The 18496-nt window shown below is 35.3% G+C and overlaps 1 protein-coding gene across 1 annotated transcript in view; it reads right to left on the minus strand.

Moving 5' to 3' along the window:
• DPYD (dihydropyrimidine dehydrogenase) overlaps positions 1-18496 on the minus strand; it is a 1643387-nt gene that overhangs the window by 593402 nt on the left and 1031489 nt on the right. The window contains exon 14 of the mRNA XM_053694067.1: positions 3479-3643. Within this exon, the coding sequence (XP_053550042.1) occupies positions 3479-3643 (165 nt within the window). The remainder of the gene's footprint in view (positions 1-3478; positions 3644-18496) is intronic.

Genomic DNA, 18496 nt, shown 5'->3' on the forward strand with positions numbered 1-18496 from the left:
TAACACTAACCCTAACAGCCCCAACTTAAATATTAATTAAATAAATCTAAATAATATTTCTCTTATTAACTAAATTAATCCTATTTAAAACTAAATACCTTTAAAATAAACCCTAATATAGCTACAATATAAATAATAATTATATTGTAGCTATCTTAGGATTTATTTTTATTTTACAGGCAACTTTCAATTTATTTTAACTAGGTACAATAGCTATTAAATAGTTAATAACTATTTAATAGCTACCTAGTTAAAATAAAGAGAAATTTACCTGTGAAATAAAAACTAACCTAAGTTACAATTACACCTAACACTACACTATACTTTAATAAATTATTCCTATTTAAAACTAAATACTTACCTGTAAAATAAACCCTAAGATAGCTACAATGTAATTAATAATTACATCGTAGCTATTTTAGGATTTATATTTATTTTACAGGTAACTTTGTATTTATTTTAGCTAGTTACGATAGTTTTTAAATAGTTATTAACTATTTAATAACTACCTAGCTAAAAGAAATACAAAATTACCTGTAAAATAAATCCTAACCGAAGTTACAATTAAACCTAACACTACACTATCATTAAATTAATTAAATAAATTAGCTACAAATAACTACAATTAAATTCAATTAAAAAAACTAACTAAAGTACAAAAAATAAAAAAGCTAAGTTACAAAAAATAAAAAAAATAAGTTACAAACATTTCAAAAATATTACAACAATTTTAAGCTACTTACACCTAATCTAAGCCCCCTAATAAAATAACAAAGCCCCCCAAAATAAAATAAAAAATCCCTACCCTATTCTACATTAAAAAGTTACCAGCTCTATTACCTTACTAGCCCTTAAAAGGGCCTTTTGCGGGGCATGCCCCAAAGAAAACAGCTCTTTTGCCTGTAAAATAAAAATACAACCCCCCCAACATTAAAACCCACCACCCACATACCTCTACTCTAACCCAAACCCCCCTTAAATAAACCTAACACTACCCCCCTGAAGATCATCCTACCTTTAGCCGTCTTCAGCCAGCCGACCCACCAATGGAACTGAAGAAGAGATCCGGAGCGGCAGAAGTCATCATCCAAGGGGCGCTGAAGAAGTCTTCCATCCGATTGAAGTCATCATCCAAGGGGCGCTGAAGAGGTCTTCCATCCGATTGAAGTCTTCATCCAAGCGGCGTCTTCAATCTTCATCCATCCGGAGCGGAGCCATCTTCAGACGAGCTGACGCGGAGCCATCCTCTTCTTCCCGACGACTAACGACGAATGATGGTACCTTTAAGTGACGTCATCCAAGATGGCGTCCCTTCAATTCCGATTGGCTGATAGGATTCTATCAGCCAATCGGAATTAAGGTAGGAAAAATCTGATTGGCTGATTGAATCAGCCAATCAGATTGAAGTTCAGATTGAGCTTGCATTCTATTGGCTGATAGGAACAAAAAACGTAGAAGCTCCCAGTTTAGCACTGTTGATGAGGTTAGGCTGGGACACCCATTGGAAGGGGCTGAGAAGGCAGGAAGAGCAGCCCCCCCCCCACATATGAAAAGACCAATTACACAAACAGGAGAAAGCAAGAATCTGTTTTGGCTGGATTAATGTGTTTTGGTTAAAACATTTAACCATCCACTAGTTATACCAGATTGTAGGTTATTCTTTATGCAAAGTTCATGCAAAAGATAGTGCACTCTGTGCTATTGTTGACTGTGTTCCACTAGTAATATAGATAATAGTTAGGGCAAGCAATATTGCAATTAGAATATACACTTTCATATTAGTGCATTTTCTTATTACATTTCTTTGTAATAATGTTTTATGTTAAAATTGTCCACAGTTTCTTGAGCATCCCTATTTAAAAAAAATATTTCACACTCCTTAAGTCTTGCTCAGCCGGATAGGCCATGCTTGGTTTCCTGTTACAATGTGTAAATGTAAATGATGGAATTGGAAATGGTGCATATAAAAGGGTGTCTAAAAACAACTACTCATTTCAGCACTATATTAAATGCCAACATCTACCTGCCAACAATGTACTGTTAAGACACATAGCCCACTTTTGGGGTGTGCAATCTATGTGATTGCATCAGGCATCTGTCTTAAAGGAATCTCTGTCTGATGAGTTTAAAATTATGTTGGTTTTTTTTATTTTTTATTATAAAATATATTATCTTTCCCTGCATTTGTTATTTGTTTCAAAGATTTCCAATGCTATTTATGCACTAGATCAAATTACAACCATATGTAAAAGAGAAAAATAAATTTAAGGAACTTGATGAATACGGCAAACAACAATATTAGGCAGGTAACAGGTACTTAATGAAGCACTTTATTCCCCAGTAAAAGGAGGTAAAGGAGAAATGCCTAAAAAGACCCCTATTTTTGCATAGTGAGCTGATAAACTTAGCATGGTATATAGAAAAAATGATGGGACTACAGATTAAGCACAGGGTCATACCCAACGTGGATTCCAATAACAGGAAGGCTTGCAATCTGTTTTGTAATCTCTTTTAACCTTCACCAATTTTGAAGGTTGATTTGATGGGACAATACAGATATCTAGGAAAACATTAGCCCCACAATTAAAATGTATTTCTTTTAACAATGATCCTATCCCAATGATAGGTGAAAGACACATTTTTTGCATGTATATGTGTGTATTTGTGTATGTATGCAAGTCTGTGTGTGTGTTTGTGTATGTGTGTGCATGTCTGTGTGTGTGTGTGTATGTATATATATGCAAGTCTGTGTATGTGTGTGTGTGTATATATGTGTGTGCGAATGTCTGTGTGTGTGTACACATGTCTGTCTCTTTGTGTGTATGCGTGTGTATGTGTATATGCATGCAAGACTGTGTGTGAATATGTGTGTATGTATATGTGTGTGTGCGTGCATGTGTGTCTATGTATGCATATCTGTGTATGTATGCATGTTTCTGTGTGTGTGTGAGAGAGAAAGAGAAATAAAGAGAGAATAAAGTGTATGAGTAAGAGAGAGAGTGAGAGAGAAAGAGGGAGGATATGTGTTTATGTATTAGTATGTGTGAGTTTGTGCATGTTTAGGTATAGGTGTGTGTGTGTATATATGTGTTTGTGTATATATGTATGTATGTGTGCATGCCTGTCTGTATGCATGTCTGTGTTTGAGTGAGAAATAAAGAGAGAGAATGAGAGTATGAGTCAGAGAGAGAGAGAGAGAGAGAGAGAGAGAGAGAGAGAGAGAGAGAAAGGAGTTAGTGTGTGTGTGTTTATGTAAGAGAGAGTGATAAAGATTGAGAGGGTGAGAGACTGTGCACGGGCATATAGTAAGGACAAGGATACATAAATACATTTCTACATGACTGTCAGTTGTTTGCAGTTACTAATATATTAGTATAAATATCAGTTTGTTGAGCAAAACAAATACATAATTGTAATATAATTTCTAATGATACATTCCTCACCAGGAACACATAGGTTAAAATCTGGATCCACTTACGTGCTTTGGAAAGTCAGCCTTCAGTTCAGTGATGCTTTGACACCAATACGCTGCTGTCTTTTCACTAATGAGCTCAATATTAAGGAAGGATCCTTGACCAGGGCCGTATACAGAACCAGAGGTAGTTCCACGTATAATTCTTGGTGAAACATTTGTAACTATGTCCTATAAAAAAAGAACACAAGCTTGGTTTATACAAGAATAAAATGAAATCCCTATATACATAGATCAGATTTCCTTATATACATAAAAAAAAATCTCAAAAAGTTTAACTAAGCAGAATTTTGTACACCATTAATTACATGATTCCTAATTCTAATTATCCATTTGATAATGGAATACGGGAGGAAGAGAATTTGAATAACTGCTTTAGGATCTGTTTAGTTATATTTTAGCAATAATGCACATAGAGAATGGCAACAAAGCACATGTCATATTTATATAGATATATATTATACCCAATGATCCTGGTAATAAGTAATGGACTCTACCAAACTTGGATCTTTTATACATGAATACAGTTACAACAGAGTGGTAACGATTCAAGCAAATCTCAGGTTGAGTTGCAAGTAGTGTTTTAGCAAATATCTCAAATGCAGTTGCTGCTCACTATAATGACACTAATTCATAAAGAGACTGGTCCCTTAAATCAAGGGGACGTGTAAAAACTGTTAAAACAATTTAATTTAAAGGGATATTGTACAATAGATTTTTATTGGCATAAATGTTTTATCGATGATCCATTTATATAGCCCATCTGGGAGAGTTTTTTGTAAAAATTTATAGTTTTGCTTATTTTTTATTTATAGTGTACAGATTTTCAGACTCCTTACCAAGCTCCAAGGTTTTAGATGCATACTGATGTCTACAGATTTCTGTGGCTCCTGTTTGTATAATCTGACTTTTCATATGCAGGGAAGGGGGGGGGGGGGGAGTCTCTGCTTTTCCTGCTTTCTCACCCCCTTCCAGTCGGTGTTCCAGCCTAAACTCATCAACAGTGCTTAACTGGGAGCTTCCAAGTAAGTTTTTAAAATATTTTATGCTGGATTTTTAGATCAGTATCCGTGCATATTCTTCTTTATAGTAGTGGCTATTACATGTAGTTATATGAAAATTTGTGTATACTGTCCCTTTAACTTACTCATACAACTACACACTGCACTGTCGAAAAGTGAGAGACACTTCTCCTCACTTTAAAAGGACTTTACACACTGAGATGTTAATATAAAACATGTAGTTATTTGTATTAAAAACATTGCAATACACTCATTATTTATTTTGCCCCCTTTTCACACAATTTAACAGTGGAAAATTAGGGATTTTCTCATTCTCAAAGCTGAAGATACACCCTGCTGACTTCTCAAGGCTGATCCTGCTACATATATTTCTCCAATTTGCTTTAACCAATATGAACTGTAAAACATAGCACTATATACTAATGCTAATTTGTTTTAAAGATGTTTAGAGTTAGCTGATATATTATTCTATATAAACACAACAAAAGTGTCTTGTAATTACAAGGTGTTTACTGTCACTTTAAGTGGATTGTCTCTTTTTAAATAAATGTCTATCATTATTATACCCAGCAGCAACTCCACTTGCTGGCATCAACTTAGGAGCTGAGATTTGCTTGCATCCTCACACTCTGTGTTTTCAAGTATTCTCTCTTCACCCCTTGTGTTTGACCTCAGTTTAATTTATGTTTGGATTTGTTCCTATGATATTATATCCATGTATAGAGCTACAGAATATATTGGTATTTTACACATTATTATTATTTATATATATTTGTTATTATTATTATTACTGATACTACTCATAATAATAATAATAATAATAATAATAATGAATAATAATAATAATAATAATAATAAGAAGAAGAAGACACATTTTAAATAGTATTATGCATGGTATTATTAAAATATAGTTTAATATGCTTTAATTATATCAATATAACTATTCATTTTCAAATAAATGACAATCATATTTATCTTTATATCACTGTGTTTATATTTACATAATTTATTTATTTACACACTCACATATATATTTATATACACACACACTCATATATATATATATATATTTAAATACACAAACACACACACATATATATATATATTTACACACATGCATATACTTAAACACACATATATATTTACAGACACACACATATATAATCACACTCACACACATATATATATATTTTTAAAAGTGATATGATAGTATACTATGAAATTATCATAATTACTGACTGTTGCCAAAACCTGTGAGTTTTATTTTATTTTTAAATTCCCAATTTTTAAGGAGCTTAAGTAATGTTGGATGATCTTATCGTTAAAACATTATTTAGTCATGAAATATGTGAGCTGGGCTTTATCCTTTTGTTTACAAAGTAATTATGGTTCATTCATTAGTCAAACAGCTGTACACGAAGCGGAGATGCTTGATTCCAGTGATCTTGACAAGATATAATTCATGTGTGGTTTGATCATAAGCCAGATAAATAAAATGGTTACTTTAGCAGTTCCTCTCTAAGGATACAACATGAAACATTGATATGACACTAAATGATGTTTACTCCTGGTTGTCTCTCAAACCTGCCTTATTATCTCTCTCAATTATCTTGGGTCCCTGTTGCATCCTTTACCTCCTTGTTTGTCTTTCCCCATCTGAGAGGTTTTTCTATGATCTTCCAAGAATGTTTTTTCCTCATGTTCCCTAAACTCCCTTCCCTTTACTGCCAAAGCTGGAACTTTCCCTTTGGTTGCTCAGACAGCCCTCTCCTCTGCTGGCTACCTAAAATATTCCTCTTTCTTCTACCCAGGATGCTCTTCTGCTCTGCTTCCCAGGCTGCCCCTCTTCTCTTCTAGCTGCGAAAGCTACCTCACTTCTCTGATCTCCAATCTGCCTTTTTCTTCCTCTGCCAAGACTGTCCCCTGGCCTCTTCTATGCTACACAATTATGCTGTCCCTCTACAACCTTGCCAAGTCTACCTCTTTCTTCTTCTCTAGATACTGCCTCTGTTTATGGTTTCTTCTCCTCCTCTTCCCATGTTGCTGTCTCTCCTCCCATCTCAATTCTGCCTCTTTGCTTTGATGCTTTCACTGCCCCTCTCATCCCTTGCACAATGCATGGCTGCCCAGGTAGCCCCCTCCTTTACCCCCAAGGCTGCCTTTCTACTCCTCCACCAATGCTGCTCCTTTACATTGATGCTCAGACAGTCCCTCTCCTCTACTGCCTATACTTCCCATCTCCTCCACTACTTATGCTGGCCCTTTATTCCACTACCAAGGCTGCAATTCCACCACTCTGCCTTTTCCTCCCATTCCATTGCTGCCCTTCTCCTTATCTACATAAGTTGCCCTTATCTGTTGCCCCTCTACTCAGTCACCCAAGTTTCCCTTCTTCTTGGCTGCCAAGGTTCCCCCTTTCCTCCAAAACCTTGGATGCTCCTTTTCCCTGCTACCAGATGTCCCTCTATTTTAATTATTGAGGCTACCCTATCTCCACCACTGCTAATTATGTCCTTTCTCATGCTTTGGGAGCACTATCACTAACTATTGACTCTTTTTGTTCCTTTAAAGGGATATGAAACCCCACATTTTTCGTTCATGATTCAGATAGAGAATGCAATTTTAACGTTCTAATTTACTCTTATTATCATTTTTTTTCTTTCTCTTGGCATCTTTATTTGAAAAGCAGGAATGTAAGCTTAGAAGCCGACACATTTTTGGTTGAGCACCTGGGTAGTAGTGCTTGCTGATTGGTGGCTAAATGTAGCTAACCTTACATTCTTGCTTTTCAAATAATGATACCAAGAGAACAAATAAAATTGATAATAGTAGTACATTAGAAAGTTGCTTAAAATTGCATGCTCTATCTGAATCATGAATGGAAATTTTTGGGTTTCATTTTCCTTTAAAATATTTTATGTAGTTTTTTTCTTTCAAAATAGCTTAATTTTGTAGCTATAGAACTCTATTGACCAGTGGTAAAACAAAACCTCTCTTCTTACACTATATATGTCCCCACCACCTTGGTAAGGTTTTCCTCCCATTCCTTTTCTCTGTGTACAAAGGAGGAATGGAGGCGAAAAGGAAGTGGTTTAAGAAAAAATAATAGAAATTAGGAAAATAAAAAAAGGAAATCATCAGAAGACCAGTGAAATGAACATGAATATAAAAAAATATTTTTGTTAATTTAATTCTAACAAAGTGGATCAAAATGATAACCATAGTCCTCCCACTCATTTTGTCAGTTTAAAGATATTTGTGATAAGATAGCGTGGACCCCATTACTACACAGCAATTAAGGTCAATTTACATATTTTAATTAAGAGTCACCCCATATAAAACAATTAAGGTAATCAGCATCCTAACTGGTTTTCATAACATTTGGACATTTCTTTTCCCACTAGATAGACAGAAAGCCTTAATTTGCATTAATTAGCACTGATCTGCATATGTTTGATAAGGCATACCCTTGCCACAAAAGATTATTTATTCCCGACTCTGCCAAATGTCACTAAAACTGAGGACTACAGTATTCTTCGTTCAAGTTGACTATACATTTTTCTCTTAATTTACAAAAAAAATATAATATTGCCAGTTAAGCATAGTGATTACTTATATTCCATTAATATTTAGAGAGATCAAATTAGCCGTTGGTTTAAATGTTAGAGATTTGTAATTTAGACAATTGCAGTAAATATTAGCAGCTAACAATACAGAATTTCTACATGGTACCATAGACAATTTCACAGCCGCAACTGAAGAAAATCAATAAACGTGTGACAGAAACATCATGGTAAAGGTAGGCATCATTATAGAATTATGTTGAGAAACACAAAATTAATAGAACATCAACATTCTCTTTTAACGCCAATGAAAATGATGGATGCAAAATAGATTAAGGACCATTAAAAATAGTACAATTGCATATTTAAAACGTGTATAATTAAAAGACAATGCAATAACACTCTCTAAATTTTGAATAAGCAATAGATGTTTTTTTTCTGACAATTTTCAAAATGTACTGCAATGTTCTGGCCCCTGTATCATGTGAAAGCCATCAGCCAATCACAGACTCATATACACATGCACTCTAAACTCTTATACACGTAGCTGGCCCCTTAAAAAAGTATGCATATAAAACGTCTACTCTGTACACAATTTACAAAACTGAGTTTCAGAGGCAATAAACTGGAAATACAATTCCCTAAAAACATGTTAAAATAATAACAACAACAACAACAATAATAATAAAAAAAAACAATAGCAATAACAACAATAACAACAATAATAACAATAATAATAACAATAATAACAATATTACTACTAATAATAATAACAATAATAATACATTTAGTATTTATTTTCCCTCCTTTTTCTGTGATTTACCACAGGAATCTTTGAAGGAGGAAATGCAACCTGAAGACATACAATTTCTGACCCTGCTACATGCTAAACTCTTATTCTTTGATCATTGCAGGAATTAATCTATTTCTTTCAGAACAAAGAATATAAGATAAAACAATTCTTAAGAAACTTTTCATGGAGTATGTCCCTGGACAGCACATTTTACTAACATAGTTACATGCTTTTTAAACATTACTTTGTATGTGGATATTTTTAATGCAGTACTTGATAGCTAATAAATACTATACAGGGAGTGCAGAATTATTAGGCAAGTTGTATTTTTGAGGATTAATTTTATTATTGAACAACAACCATGTTCTCAATGAATCCAAAAAACTCAATAATATCAAAGCTGAATAGTTTTGGAAGTAGTTTTTAGTTTGTTTTTAGTTATAGCTATTTTAGGGGGATATCTGTGTGTGCAGGTGACTATTACTGTGCATAATTATTAGGCAACTTAACAAAAAACAAATATATACCCATTTCAATTATTTATTTTTACCAGTGAAACCAATATAACATCTCAACATTCACAAATATACATTTCTGACATTCAAAAACAAAACAAAAACAAATCAGTGACCAATATAGCCACCTTTCTTTGCAAGGATACTCAAAAGCCTGCCATCCATGGATTCTATCAGTGTTTTGATCTGTTCACCATCAACATTGCGTGCAGCAGCAACCACAGCCTCCCAGACACTGTTCAGAGAGGTGTACTGTTTTCCCTCCTTGTAAATCTCACATTTGATGATGGACCACAGGTTCTCAATGGGGTTCAGATCAGGTGAACAAGGAGGCCATGTCATTAGATTTTCTTCTTTTATACCCTTTCTTGCCAGCCACGCTGTGGAGTACTTGGACGCGTGTGATGGAGCATTGTCCTGCATGAAAATCATGTTTTTCTTGAAGGATGCAGACTTCTTCCTGTACCACTGCTTGAAGAAGGTGTCTTCCAGAAACTGGCAGTAGGACTGGGATTTGAGCTTGACTCCATCCTCAACCCGAAAAGGCCCCACAAGCTCATCTTTGATGATACCAGCCCAAACCAGTACTCCACCTCCACCTTGCTGGCGTCTGAGTCGGACTGGAGCTCTCTGCCCTTTACCAATCCAGCCACGGGCCCATCCATCTGGCCCATCAAGACTCACTCTCATTTCATCAGTCCATAAAACCTTAGAAAAATCAGTCTTGAGATATTTCTTGGCCCAGTCTTGACGTTTCAGCTTGTGTGTCTTGTTCAGTGGTGGTCGTCTTTCAGCCTTTCTTACCTTGGCCATGTCTCTGAGTATTGCACACCTTGTGTTTTGGGCACTCCAGTGATGTTGCAGCTCTGAAATATGGCCAAACTGGTGGCAAGTGGCATCTTGGCAGCTGCACGCTTGACTTTTCTCAGTTCATGGGCAGTTATTTTGCGCCTTGGTTTTTCCACACGCTTCTTGCGACCCTGTTGACTATTTTGAATGAAACGCTTGATTGTTCGATGATCACGCTTCAGAAGCTTTGCAATTTTAAGAGTGCTGCATCCCTCTGCAAGATATCTCACTATTTTTGACTTTTCTGAGCCTGTCAAGTCCTTCTTTTGACCCATTTTGCCAAAGGAAAGGAAGTTGCCTAATAATTATGCACACCTGATATAGGGTGTTGATGTCATTAGACCACACCCCTTCTCATTACAGAGATGCACATCACCTAATATGCTTAATTGGTAGTAGGCTTTCGAGCCTATACAGCTTGGAGTAAGACAACATGCATAAAGAGGATGATGTGGTCAAAATACTCATTTGCCTAATAATTCTGCACTCCCTGTACATAAGTAAAACATTAATTTTAAGGGGCACTAAACTCACATTTTCATTCCCTATACAGAGCTAAATTACAAGTGGAGCACAATTGATAGTGCAGAGTGTATTGTTTTGTGAAACCCTGTGAATGGGTTAATATTTTAACCAAAGCATCTTAAAGGGACATGGAACCCAAACATTTTCTTTCATAATTAAGAGCATGACATTTTTAACACCTTTCTAATTTACTTCTATTATTAAACTTCCTTTGTTGTCTAATTTTGTAAGCTCAGGAGCGTTCACGTGTCTGGAGCATTATATGGCAGCAGTTTTACAAGAATGTTATCCATTTGCCAGAGCACCAAATGGCAGCACTAGTTCCAGCCATGCAGTGTTCCATATGCCTACCTAGGTATCTCTTCAACACAGAATAACATGGGAACGAAGCAAATTTGATAATAGAAGTAAATTGGAAACTTTATTTTAAATGGTATACTCCGTGTGAATCACAACAAAATGTTCGTGTTTCATATCCCTTTAACACAGCCAAAACTTTAGTGCTCCCTATACTTTTATTGGATAGTGCAGGGAACGCCATTAAGTCTGAGCATTGCGCTTGAGTGCAATCTAAAATGATGCTGTAAACTTTAGTACTTTTTAAAGCACAAAGTAAACCATTATTATTAATAGTACAATATTAATAGTATTAATAGTATTAATAGTACAGATCTCCCAAATGTCCCTATTTGAGAGGGACAGTCCCTGATTCTGAGTTGTGTCCTGCTGTCCCTTTTAGACAGCCATATGTCTTAGTTTGCATAATTTCCCTTAGACCCACCCACAAACTGTCCAGACACGCACACTGATTACTCAGAAAAGCCCATAATCCTACCAATTTACCACTTGTAAACCTGCCCCTTCTGACAAGGTCCCGCTCACAAAATCAACTTCCGGCGTCCCTAATTAATAGCCACAAATGTTTGGAAGTATAATAGTATAGCACACAATTACATGGATAACTCCACTATTTCAAATCACCAGCTTTGTACACCAACGGCTTAGTGCTCAATTGATAACCAACATGAATGTTACTGAGTGCCCTCATAGTCTATTATGCGCATTAGACAATCTCTTGTACGATAAAAAGTAACTTTCTACTTTTAATAGGTGCAAAAATAGATGCAGTATTGGTTAAGCAAAATAGTGCTTAAATGTTTTCACTCCACTTTTAGTGTAGGCAAGAATGTTTAATTATCAGTGTCAGGTTAGCCTACCGGGATACCAAGAGTTTTCCCAGTGGGCTGCCAGCACAGCAGTGCCACATTGGCCTACCGGGATACCGGGAGTTTTCCCAGTGGGCTGCCGGCACAGCAGTGCCACATCCTTTGGGCAAGCTGGTCTCAGACAAGCCTTGTGCGCATGCATTGCACAATTTTGCAAGGCTGCTTCACTCCTGCCAAGGGTGTGGGGGCAGATAAGGGGTCCATTAGAACAGAGGACTACATTGGCAGGCAAGGTAAGGGGGTCTAGGATGGATTGGAGTGAGGAAGCTGGGCCGGGGAGGACTGTTGCCAGGGAGGGGCTGGGGCAAGTCTTCAAAAATTTCCAGGGCTGTTCTCATTTCCCAGTCCGGCCCTGTTAATTATGAATAATTATTTTGACTGTTGCTCCTGTAATTTAATGACGACAGTTATAATGTATCCACTCCCCCAGAGAGGCTGAAGTGTATTGCATAGAATGCAGGACCCTGACATTTGTACATGCTGACCAGTGATTGGATGATATGTGCAGTAGCTTGTGTATATTTGTAAATAACTGGACACTGCAAATTATGCAAAATTAACAACATTCAAAAGGTTTTAAGGGGGGTCTCTGGGACCTGCAAAACAAATATTTATTTAAAAACATTTACTTTGTATGTATATCTTTTGCAGTAGATATCTTTTGATGCATAAATAAAAAAATGACTAATTTTGCTTTAACTTTTAGGAATAATTAGTTTATAAAAAAACATTTCTTTGTTAATTTCAAATAGCACCAACAACCATTTATTCATGAGATTTTTTTTGTTTAATTAGTTTAATTCTTGCTATTTAATACAAAGGCAGAAATGATTTGTATATGTGGTAGAAATGTTTAAGAAATCCATTAAGAACACAAATGACATTCAATAACCTTTTAACTATTATCAATAAAAATTACTACTAATGAAAGATATTGTTCATAGCACTAATAAGTGCCATAAAACAGGTTGAGATCTGTGCATATTATAAAAGGGCTAATTAAGTAAACATAGTTTGAATAAAAATTGTTTAAAACTTGCTATCAAGTATTTTTAAATAATTTAAAAAAATAAGCAAACTTAGTTACATAGCCATGCTGTCTGCAGTAGTCTGCCCCACCCCCGTATTAGTGTTTAGCATCAGAAACACAGGCATTGTATTTCACAGTAGCTTATTTGTTTCTATGCATGCTCCAGTAGATAATAAGTGTTAAAGTCTTGTATTCTACCAAATCAAAGGTGGATATAGATACAGCCATAGAAGGAATTGTGTGGGGGGAGTTAGAGCTGTACTATTCAGAAACTTAAAATAAATGGTTAATAATGGCAAGGGCACTGCAGTATAAATTTGTAGGTAAAGTAAATAAAGTGCATATTATATTTAGTCTCTATCCCAACTTGTTTTATGTCTCTTTAAGGGACACCATACAATATTAACTATCATCACCAAATAAATAACTAAATAATACAATTCCACATAGGAAATACACCTTTAACCCAAAAAGACGTATATATACGTCATGCGGTGCTTTGCCTATTATACCAAATAATGTATATATATTTCTGAGCTGCAGGAAGGTCCAGGAAGTTATAGCCGAGAACTGGAGTTCCTGAGCTCCAGGCATCTGCCTGCATGATCGGTGCTTTGGTTCCATATAAAGGCAGATGCCTGACAGTTACAGACAGTGACACTGTGTTGTCACTGTCTGCAAGATCTGCTCCTTGTGCCAGCAGGAGGTGTGGCAAGGAAGGCAGGAGGCAGATGGGAGGCACAAAGGCATGGGGAAGGAGGGAGTGGGAGGGGTCTTACACTACAGAATTTTTTTGTGAGAGGGAGGGATGGGAACCTACACTAAAGAAAAAAAGGCAAGGGCAGGCATAATTACTACTACACTACAGAAATAAATAAATAAAAATAATTAAAAAAAATAAACTTGGTACTGGCAAACATCTGCCAGTACCTAAGATAGCTACCAGTGGTAACAGAGGGGAGGATTAGAGAGCTGTTTAAAGGGGGGGGGGGGTGTAAGAGTGGTGGGAGAGTTGAGGAGTTATTACTACACTGTGAGGACAATAATGACAATAATAATAATTAAAAAAAGCCTTAAACTGCATACTGGCAGACATTCTGCCAGTACCTATGATGGTTGGGAGTGGACCAGTGGGGGGGGGGGGGTGAAGGAGGGAGGGAAGAGATCTGTGTGGGAGGGATCAGGTAGAGATCAGGGATTAGGATGTGTTAGGTGGGAGGGTAATCTCTACGCTGCATCAAAAATGAACCTTAGAAGCTGATTAACCCCTTCACTACCAGGAATTTCACGTATGGTGCACAGCTGTAATTAGCATCATTCTAATTGCCAAAAAGCAATGGAAAAGCCATGCATGTCTGCTATTTCTGAACAAAGGAGATCACAGAGAAGCTTTCACAACCATTTGTCATATGACTGCAGTAGTTGTATGTAAATGATTTCAGTGAGAAACCCAAAGTTTGTGAAAGAGTTAATGACTTTTTTTTTTTATATGACCATATCTGGCAGTCAAACAGTGGCATCAAATATACTAAAATGGGCCTAGATCAATACCTTTGGTTGTCTACTTTAAAATATATATATAGTTTTTATAGGTAAATAGAAAAAAAAATCAAACGCTCTATTTCTGTTTAATCAGAGTGATACCATAAATGTTATAAAATTCTCTAGTACTTTGGCCAAGTTTTTCTCTGAAATTCCTGGTAGCGACGGAGTTAAGATGCTAAAATATAACAATCGATATACTGGATTTGTCTGTGTAATGAAAAAGCCTCAGTAGAAATGCAGAAATATTGCAAAGTAGGAAACATGTAGGCGTCGGACACAATTCAAAAGATGTTGGCAGAAAGTGATTGAAGATATGCAGTTGTCACATTTTAATTATAAAACACGTTTTTTTAAAAAAAAAAAAAAGAAAAGAAAAAAAAAAAAGAAAGGACATACATTGGACAATCATTTCAAAACACCCACAGACTTGTCATGGGACAGAACAGTCTATTTTAAAAGATCTGCCAATGACAAAAAAATAATAATTATTTAGTAGTATTTCTGGGAAAAAATGCAAATGATTAAAAAAAAATTCTTAAGTGTATTTGTGTGTGTGTATATGTATATATATATATATATATATATATATATATATATATATATATATATATATATATAAATACACATTACGCACACAGAAAGATCGATAATTTATTGTATACATTTTGTTTTTAGATACAGTTTATCAGTTTATTGGTTAATTTTTACTGCTCAAGAAACTGATGCTGTACAATATAAACTGTTCTTTCATTTGGCTTTAAACAAATGTAAATCTCGAGTGATGATTTAATCATCAAATATACTATTTGGGGCTATATTACGAGTGGAGCGTTAAATGTGATATTAGAAATCCACTGCACAATCCCAGCGCATGCTAATGTGCACTGGTATTACGAGTAAAGCGCAATGCAAATGGGAGCTTGCGTTTGCATTGCTAGAAAGCATTGCGGTCACAGAAGCTTTCTTCCATAGGCTCCAATGGGAGCCTCGTTCTGATGACGTCAGAGACAGCACCAGAACCTTGGGCAGCAAAAAGGTAAGTAGCACAGCGATGACAGCATATTTTAAAATATATATGTAGTTGCTTTTATATATATATATATATATATATATATATATATATATATATATATATATATATATATATATATAGGGAGTGCAGAATTATTAGGCAAATGAGTATTTTGACCACATCATCCTCTTTATGCATGTTGTCTTACTCCAAGCTGTATAGGCTCGAAAGCCTACTACCAATTAAGCATATTAGGTGATGTGCATCTCTGTAATGAGAAGGGGTGTGGTCTAATGACATCAACACCCTATATCAGGTGTGCATAATTATTAGGCAACTTCCTTTCCTCTGGCAAAATGGGTCAAAAGAAGGACTTGACAGGCTCAGAAAAGTCAAAAATAGTGAGATATCTTGCAAAGGGATGCAGCACTCTTAAAATTGCAAAGCTTCTGAAGCGTGATCATCGAACAATCAATCGTTTCATTCAAAATAGTCAACAGGGTCGCAAGAAGCGTGTGGAAAAACCAAGGCGCAAAATAACTGCCCATGAACTGAGAAAAGTCAAGCGTGCAGCTGCCAAGATGCCACTTGCCACCAGTTTGGCCATATTTCAGAGCTACAACATCACTGGAGTGCCCAAAAGCACAAGGTGTGCAATACTCAGAGACATGGCCAAGGTAAGAAAGGCTGAAAGACGACCACCACTGAACAAGACACACAAGCTGAAACGTCAAGATTGGGCCAAGAAATATCTCAAGACTGATTTTTCTAAGGTTTTATGGACTGATGAAATGAGAGTGAGTCTTGATGGGCCAGATGGATGGGCCCGTGGCTGGATTGGTAAAGGGCAGAGAGCTCCAGTCCGACTCAGACGCCAGCAAGGTGGAGGTGGAGTACTGGTTTGGGCTGGTATCATCAAAGATGAGCTTGTGGGGCCTTTTCGGGTTGAGGATGGAGTCAAGCTCAACTCCCAGTCCTACTGCCAGTTTCTGGAAGACACCTTCTTCAAGCAGTGGTACAGGAAGAAGTCTGCATCCTTCAAAAAAAACATGATTTTCATGCAGGACAATGCTCCATCACACGCGTCCAAGTACTCCACAGCGTGGCTGGCAAGAAAGGGTATTAAAATAGAAATTCTAATGACATGGCCTCCTTGTTCACCTGATCTGAACCCCATTGAGAACCTGTGGTCCATCATCAAATGTGAGATTTACAAGGAGGGAAAACAGTACACCTCTCTGAACAGTGTCTGGGAGGCTGTGGTTGCTGCTGCACGCAATGTTGATGGTGAACAGATCAAAACACTGACAGAATCCATGGATGGCAGGCTTTTGAGTGTCCTTGCAAAGAAAGGTGGCTATATTGGTCACTGATTTGTTTTTGTTTTGTTTTTGAATATCAGAAATGTATATTTGTGAATGTTGAGATGTTATATTGGTTTCACTGGTAAAAATAAATAATTGAAATGGGTATATATCTGTTTTTTGTTAAGTTGCCTAATAATTATGCACAGAAATAGTCAACTGCACAAACAGATATCCCCCTAAAATAGCTATAACTAAAAACAAACTAAAAACTACTTCCAAAACTATTCAGCTTTGATATTAATGAGTTTTTTGGGATCATTGAGAACACGGTTGTTGTTCAATAATAAAATTAATCCTCAAAAATACAACTTGCCTAATAATTCTGCACTCCCTGTATATATATATATATATATATATATATATATATATATATATATATATATATATATATATATATATATATATATATATATATATACACACACATACACATATTAACACATATATATATTTATATATATATACATATATATATATATATATATAAAAGCAAATACAAATAAATAAATATATATATATATATATATATATATACACACATACACATATTAACACATAAATATATATATATATATTAGCAAATACAAATAAATAACTATATATATATATATATATATATATATATATATATATATATATATACACACACACACACACATATTAACACATAAATATATATATATATATATATATATATAAACAAGATAAAGTCCAGCACCAATTCACTTCCAGGTAAGGGTGCAAGCAGCCTCTGTCTCACCTTGACAGGTATTAATATGCAAAATAGAAATGGCTGCAGCACACCAAGTCAGATTTATAACATTTTTATTACAAGCAGTGAAATACAGGCGACGTTTCAGGCTTCTGCCCTTTCTCAAGCCAAGTGATTAGTACATAATCCAACTCCACCTTTTATAGGCAGTACATGTGACAAACTACAGGTGTAGATAATTTCAATTGTAATAATGCATCTTCTTTTAAAAAAAGAGAGAAAAAGAATAAACAGTGATTTTGTGTCATAATCATAACTATGCATTTCTTATACGAAAAAAACCTTGTGATTCTGAACATTTGTAATTCTTTAAACACCTTCTTATTGTTTAAAACCTAGTGATAATATGAGAGAAAAAAAATATATAAAGTGACCTAAACGGTCCATTATCTTATCTGTGAATTATGTGAAATATTTTCTTGTTAGTGAATTTCATTACCATCTATTAATGATATTTGGAAAACCTTTATTTTATTAAAAACAGTAATCAGACTAACAACTAAATTCTAATCTTGCAAGATATGTTGTTTCTCTGATGGATGTTAACAGGGGAATGCACACACTCAAATGTTATTTACTATATGAAAACCAGAAAGACAGCATTCTAAAAGAGAAGCTTATAATCTTTCCAAACAACCTCTTTTTATGTTATGTTATTCAGCACATTTCTTTTTCAAGTTGTTCTTTTTTCTTTATGTGAATCTTGATCTAAATCATGGAGAAAAAGTTTACAATAAATTATCAAAATTAACCCATTATAGGAACAAAAACAGGTTATAATCTTTATTTAAACCTTTAGGGTGCA

This window comes from Bombina bombina, chromosome 10 (assembly GCF_027579735.1).
Source record: "Bombina bombina isolate aBomBom1 chromosome 10, aBomBom1.pri, whole genome shotgun sequence".
Taxonomy (NCBI): Eukaryota; Metazoa; Chordata; class Amphibia; order Anura; family Bombinatoridae; genus Bombina; species Bombina bombina.